Source organism: Hippocampus bargibanti, linkage group LG08 (genome assembly GCF_051943395.1).
Source record: "Hippocampus bargibanti isolate YZ-2025 linkage group LG08, ASM5194339v1, whole genome shotgun sequence".
NCBI classification, from domain to species: Eukaryota; Metazoa; Chordata; class Actinopteri; order Syngnathiformes; family Syngnathidae; genus Hippocampus; species Hippocampus bargibanti.
In genome coordinates this window covers 2510205-2517500 of record NC_142741.1, presented here as the reverse complement: position 1 = coordinate 2517500, position 7296 = coordinate 2510205, and the positions used below count along the sequence as shown (strand labels likewise).

The 7296-nt window shown below is 41.9% G+C and overlaps 2 protein-coding genes across 3 annotated transcripts in view; one reads left to right on the top strand and one right to left on the bottom strand.

The window, feature by feature from the left end:
- The window catches only part of stk39 (serine threonine kinase 39), a 30073-nt gene extending 24900 nt beyond the window's left edge, over positions 1 to 5173 (top strand). Inside the window, exon 19 of one of the 2 annotated variants that reach the window (XM_089002273.1) lies at positions 5060 to 5173. The gene's annotated coding sequence lies outside the window, so the exon portion shown is untranslated. Of the gene's footprint in view, positions 1890 to 5059 lie in introns of those variants that run through there. The other variant, XM_089002272.1, reaches the window with a different exon arrangement.
- On the bottom strand, positions 5060 to 6104 carry b3galt1b (beta-1,3-galactosyltransferase 1b). Its single transcript, XM_089002274.1, has one exon. The coding sequence runs from the start codon at positions 6102 to 6104 to the stop codon at positions 5115 to 5117; it is 990 nt and encodes a 329-aa protein (XP_088858400.1). The 3' UTR covers positions 5060 to 5114.
- Between the last annotated feature and the right edge of the window lie 1192 nt (positions 6105 to 7296).

The following is a 7296-nucleotide window of genomic DNA, read 5'->3' as shown; positions in this document are numbered from 1 at the left end:
TAGCTATTAGATAGCCTACAGATAGATAGCTATCTAGCTGCTAGATAGATAGCTAATAGATATCCAAGAGATAGCTAGATAGCTAGCCACTTATATAGTTATATAGCTAATAGATATCTAATACACTGAATGCCCCTATTAAATACACAGACAACTAATAGGTAGCCGACAGATAGCTAGCTAGCTAGCTAGATAGATAGCTAATACACTGAATGTAACTAAATAAAATAATCATAATAATTAGAGGCTGCACAACCTGTTGCAGCGCAATATTGCACACATAAACACACAGATCGAAAGCTAGCTAGCCAGCTAGTAGATAGCTAATACATAGCCAACAGATAGCTATAAAATAACACCATGTTTATCCCAATATTGGAACTCCGATGCTAACTTACAGCGCTATTACCCGTCTTTATATCCCAAAATTAATTTTCAATGTGGCCTCGAAAATCATTCCTGGTCGTCCAAGTGGGGGTGGGGGGGGGGGGTTGATTGAGGGAAAAAAAAACCCACCCAGAAACTACTGAGTTCAATTTTCTGCTCCCGTCACAACAGTGTTAATGCTCCCCCCCCCAAAAAAAAACGCTCAAGGTGCCTTGTTCATTTTCATGTGCCTATGACGGCGGTATCGTCCATTTCACACCCGCATAATTCCACCTTAGCAAACAAAGCATCTTCACATGAATGCACTTTTAGGCCATGGTTGCGTCTGCGCCCGACAAAGCAGACGTCGCCGCCGCCGTCCGTTAAGTTGGGATCTTTGTATAACACCACAAACACAACTTCAGCTGTGTTGATGAGATGTGATCAGCTCGGGAGTTTATCGACTGTCACAGACTCACTTTTCATTTCAGTGCGCCGACCTGCTGCACGACAAAACATAAAGGACAACCGACACCATTTTTTTTTTTTGGTTTCCTAACTGACATCAGAAAAACATTTAATAGCATCTAAAATACCCAAAAAACGCAGGCTGATATTTTTAGTCAAATGCCCCCCAAAAAAAAACTATAAAAATTACTTAAAGTGTCTAAAAACTACTTCAATTTGAAACCGGAAGTGGCCAGTTTCAGAAGGTGCCGCCCCCTTGTTCGTGACGTCACGCAAGGACGTCTTGCCTTGCTCTAGAATCAAAATAATGGCTTCGGAGTTGGAGAAGATGCTTTCTTCTTACTCATCCAGTTATGAATATGATTGAAATAGTTCCGAAGAGGAAAGCATACATGTTTGCAATCGATTAAAGAAGTCCTTCCGGATCATTTTGAAGCTGATTTGCCTGCTGGGAATTTATGTCAACTAGTATCAAATAGTAGTCTCGGTGCAACACGCAATGATTCACCAACGCATTATTTCAGAATCAGAATCAGAATCATCTTTATTGCCAAGTATGTAGAACACACAAGGAATTTGTTTCCGGTAGAACACGCTGCACTAGTATCGTTGGCAAAAAAAAAAAACTGCTAAGTGGCACTATATTATTTATTTTTTCCTTCTAATTTTGCCATCAACAGACCAAACAAAGTACCCAAAATGCATTGCGTGTCGCTTTCTCGGTCAGGGGCGTTGCCTTCTGTGACGTCACGGTAGGCATCGTCACCAACTCAAAAACAAGACTTCCTGAATATTCAGTGCGAGTCTTAAAACGTAAAATATCGCTATATGCCGTGGAATCTTTGTAAAATACGCTCAGTAGAAGTGATTTGAAGCGATTTTACAAATTATGGACGCAACTTGTCCGGAGGTGTCGGTTGTCCTTTAAAAGGAAAAAAAAAATGAATACCCAAATATTGTTCCATCATTTGGTTTTTATGTACAGTATGTGTAGCCATGTCAACATATTTCAACCGTTCATGACCCTGTAACTAATAAATTGCTATTTAAACATGTGATTGACTCCATTACATTTATTAATTTTTTTGGGGGGGGGAGTTTATTATGATTATTGATTTTCAATTCCACTTTTCCAAGTTTATGATAGCTTTTTGCATCAAGTGTACAGATGGGTTATTTGTGGAGCCTGATTGATGGGATATTTTAACCTTGCAGTCTACACTCTGCCTTTGAACTATCAAAGTTGAAACGAGTCCAAATGTCACTGTTTTCACCATTTTCTCACTCTGTCGTCTGCCTGTCTCTTTAATGTTCAACCCCTCCCCCCACCACCCGCCTCACTGCTGCGTTCTTGACCAATCACATGGCTTTAACCGAAGACTGGGGGCGGGGAATAGAGGACAAAAACAGTCGGCTCGTGCGCGAACGACACATCACTCATTGTGGCGCTCCGTGTGTATCCCGAAAAATAGTTTGTACGCCAAGGTAAAATTGTCATAAATTTAACGTTCGTAAACCGAAAAGTTCGTAAGCCAAGGGGTTCGTAAACCGAGGTATCACTTCAACATGAGGCACCCCATTAGCCCCACCCACCCCAACCTCCCTTTCACCTTTGTGCTACTGCTGACGCATTCAAAATCCAATAATTTGCTTTGTTGTTGTCATTATCGCTAAACGGAAGATAACCTGGATGTTATTGTGGTCAATTTTCTACCCCCGCCCCCCAAAACAAAAACTTCCACTAGAAAGGCAAACCTTGCAGAAATTGGACTCACAACTGGTCGTCTGAAAAACTAACTCCTCCATCTTAAGTCGTCTGTGTAAGCTCTTTGTCGTACAGAGGTGGTCCATCGATGAAAAGGTTTCTTCAGCCGTCATCTGTACTTCGCTCCTCATCCGAGAAGCTTCGTCAGCGGATTAAAATTTGTGCTGGTAGCAAACTACTGTCCAGAGTTGGCAATGCCAGACTTCTGCTTTGAAAGGTCACTGCTCTCAGGTTCATGGGAGCATAGGACTATTCCCTGAGGCTAAACCGATTAGCCTCAACAAATTTTAGTTTGCTGACGAAGCTTCTCGGATGAGGAGCGAAACGTCCGACACCTTGAAAGAAGTACAGATGACGGTTAAAGAAACCTTTTTATCGATCCATTTTAAGTCGATAGCCGAAAGGAAAAAAAAAAATAGGAAGAAGGCTTTTGGTGAAAAAAAGGTCTTTCCGTCGCGAAGAAAAGTCAACATTTTGATACTTTTTACGCAAGGTTGAGTTTATGGAAAGTGACATTTACAGGCAAGTTTGAAATCCAACCTTATACCAATAGTCCAACGTCAAACTCACTTTTCACATTTCTAGACACCCTTCCACTTTTCAGTTTTTAAAACAGCCGTTCCTGCTTTACAGGTACAGTATCTGACATGTTACTTACAAAAAAAATCATTAATTTCATAATTAATTAACTCATTCACTGCCCGACCATGTGCAAAAAAAAATGTGTCCACTCCAGTGCCAGGGTTTTTGTCATTGTCATTTCAATTCCAGGACCCACCGAATATTGAGTTTTAGAACTACGTAAACGTTCAATTCAGCGTAACAAACCTTAGACTCTCTTCTTTCATCAAAAAAAAAAAAAAAAAAAATAGTTAATTCCTAAATTACATCGATTTGAAGTTATCTGAGTTTGAAATTGGGGCTGTACAAAAGGTAAATGCTGCCCCCTCGTGGGAGGGAAAAAGCATTGCCAGAGGTCTGACCAGCGCCTTTCTCTGCTTTCATCAGCAAAAAAGAGTTCATTCTGAAATTATATGGGTCTGAAGTTATCTGAGTTTGAAATGGGGGCGGCTCTACAAAATAGAATACAATACATACATATTGATTAATATAGCGCTTTAACAACAGCTGAAGCTGGAACAAAGCGCTAACATGGAAACATTAGAAATGCTACCCCCTTGTGGAAAATAAAACATTGCAAGAGGCCATGGACAGCGCTTGATCGGCACCCAAGCATGAAAAACCAAAACCCGAACAAATTTCTATTTTCAATTCCCGAATAAATTTGTGAATGGCAGTGAATGAGTTAAACAAACAAAACAACAAAATCGACACTCTTTGCTTCCCAAAGTATCGCTAACGTGATTGACAACAAGACTTCACAATGTTTACAATTTGACACCGGGCTGAAAGAGTTAAAGGACAACCGACACCATTTTTTTCTTTCCTAACTGACATCAGAAGAACGTTTTATAGCATTTTAAAATCCCCAAAACACGCAGGCTGATATTTTTAGTCAAATGCAAAACACCAAATTGGCATTTTCGTGTTTATTATGTTTTAAAGTCATAAGTGCCTTGCACGCTGGGTCATTTCATCTGTGCTGCATGTCATGCATCTTAGCATATTTGACAATAAACCTGACTTTGACCAATAAAAATTAGTTAGTCTCCCAAAACTACTTCAAAATGACCCCGGAAATGGCGAGTTTCAGAAGGTCCCGCCCCCCTTGTTCGTGACGTCACGCCAGGACGTCTTGCCTTGCTCTAGAATCAAAACAATGGCTTCAGATTCGGAAAAAGATGCTTTCTTGTTCCTCATCCAGTTATGAATATGATTCAAATAGTTCTGAAGAGGAAAGCATGAATGTTTGCCATCGATTAAAGGAGTCCTTCCGTGTTATTTTGAGGGGTTTGGACTGCAATGTAGCGTCCCAGAAAATGCACATAATGGCGCACAAGCTCTGTTGGAAATGGGTTTATTTGTGTCAACTAGTATCAAATAGTAGTCTTGTAGTCGATTCACCACTGCGTTATTTATGTAGTTTTCCTTCTAATTTCACCATCAACACGGATCAACACGAAGTTTTCAGATGAAAAAAAAAATACCCAAAATGCATTGTGTGTCGCTTTCTCAGTCAGGGGCGTTGCCTCCGTGACGTCACTTCGGGGATCGTCATCAACTCAAAAACAAGACTTCCTGACTATTCAGCGCGAGTCTTAAAACGTCAAATATAGCTATATGACGTGGAATCTTTGTAAAATACGCTCAGTAGAAGTGATTTGAAGCGATTTTTACAAATTATGGACGCAATTTGCCCGCAGGTGTCGGTTGTCCTTTTAAATTTGAAGACTCATTGACCACAATGCAATCCGGAAATGGTTAGAAAAGCAAACTACGGTCAAATGCGCAAACCTTGTTGCCGATCAAGATGATTTTTTTGTCACTTTTGTCGTTCAGTACATCGAGGAAGGTCAAAAGGTCAAGAAGCGCCCGACCCCGCCCCCCCGCTTCTTCAACATCTCAGATGCTTCTTACTGGACATATCATTCCAAACGCGATGCATCTCCTCAGGTGAGATCTGATGGACCGTAATGACCCTCCTGTACCTACACAGGCTGTAGGCCATCTTCCAATGATTAAAACCCGTGTTCTGAAAAGGGTGAATCCCCAACTTACGCAAACACAAACCCACGTAAACGTCCTCCAGGTGCAACAAACGGGTGTGTTGAGACGTCTTGAAGATCAACTCGGCCACATCCGATGAGAAGACGTAGCCCGTCCCCGAGCAAAACGGCGGGTATTTGCTTTCCGGGTACAAATCCCGCGACATGTACCATTTACTGCGCATGTCTCGTATTGGCCCCCCGTGGATCACGTAACCCGTGAAGTAACGTTTTCGGGGCTTTCCGCTAGGTTTGAGGAGCTTATAAAGCAAATTGTCCATGTTGACGAAGACGTCGCTGTCCGTCTTCATGACGTATTGCGCTTTGGGGCAGAAGGTGGCCACCCAACGCATCCCCATCATGGTCTTCAGGGTCAGGTTGTGGTACGAGTCAATGAAATCCTCCACTACGATATCGTGGAAGATCTGACTCTCCTGCTCCACCATCTGGTTGAGCACCTCGTCCGGATTGCGTCCCAGCAGGAAGACGGTGAGGACGCGGAGGTCGCTAAAGGCGCTCTCGTCCCCCCACGTCTCGCGGATGGCTTGCCGGGCGTCGAATTCTTTGTGGGTGGTGCTAATGAGGATAACCAGGAAGGGGGCGGTGTCATCCTGGCATTTTTGGGGTTCGTTGATGACGAATCGGTAAGCGTGCGCGTTGAGCGGGCGGGTGCGGATGTTGGCCAAGGTGGCGTTTTTGGCTGTTTTCGGCGTCTTGCGGATGGCGAGCGAAAGGTGGCCCACGTCGGTGGACGTCGGGCGGGATAAGCTCAAGTACCACAAGGCGCTCGCCCAGCAGACCACCGTCAGGATGTAAAGGCAAGACACCTTGGAAGGCATGGCGACGCATCGAAGTGGACAGACGCTCCTCTACTTACGAACATTCAAGTTACCAACAACGGTACGTATGAATGAATATTTTTGTACAGGACAGTGAAAATATTGCAAAAAGTCTCTAAGCTCATCTAAGGTGGTTTAAGGGTGTTAGCATGATGCTAGCTTTGATTTCAACGTTTCGCTTGAACAATATATACATTTCGACATTATTTATTTTGTTTGTACATGTTGATTCCCCGTTTGTTGAAGTAGCATTTGTGTGAATGTTTATTGCTACCGTGATATTTATGCTAATTTTTGTTAGCTCATCGAGGGTGGTTCACATGATGGATATGCCTTTATTATGCTAGCAGGATTTGATTTCAAAGTTTTGCTTGAACATTTGGGTGTTAAATTGTACAGACGTTCCCCTACTTACAAGCATTCAAGTTACGAACAACGGTACATATGAATATTTTTGTAGTAACATATGTAGTATTCTCTCCAGTTGTACATGTACATATCTTTATCGAGCATATATTTGATGAAATGTTTATTTTTTAGTACAAACCAATACAGGTTACTTATACAAGCCTTAAACATACTTGTATGAACTTTAGACCTACTTATATAAGCCTTATAAATATAGCACGGAAGCAACTTACGAAGAAATTCACCTTACGAACAAATTCAATTTACAAACGAATTCAACTTACAAACGAATTCAACTCACAAATAAATTCAACTTGCGCACAGATTCAACTTACGAACAAATGCAACTTGCACACAAATTCAACCTACGAACGAATTCAACTTACGAATGAATTCAACTCGTGAACAAATTCAACTCACAAATTCAACTCACGCACAAATTCAACTTGCGCACAAATTCAACTCGCGAACGGATTCAAGTCGTGAACGAATTTAACTCGCGAACGAATTTAACTTGCGAACAAAATTAACTTGCGAACGAAATTAATTTACGAACGAATTCCACTTACAGACGAATTCAACTTATGAACGAATCCAACTTACGAACGACTGCTCGGAACGTATCTCGTTCGTAAATTGGGGAGCGTCTTTATTCCCACCAGCTGGATTTTACAAGGCCATCTGTCCGCGTGCACTCGGGACGTGACTTGTCACTGATGGATTCTTTGGCGAAGACGAGTTTTCCTTTTTTATGCAAATCAGCTGGGGGGAAAAAATGAATAAA

Bases quoted from the DNA above. Each gene is read 5' to 3' on its own strand.
- b3galt1b (XM_089002274.1), bottom strand. From the start codon at position 6,104: ATGCCTTCCAAGGTGTCTTGCCTTTACATCCTGACGGTGGTCTGCTGG.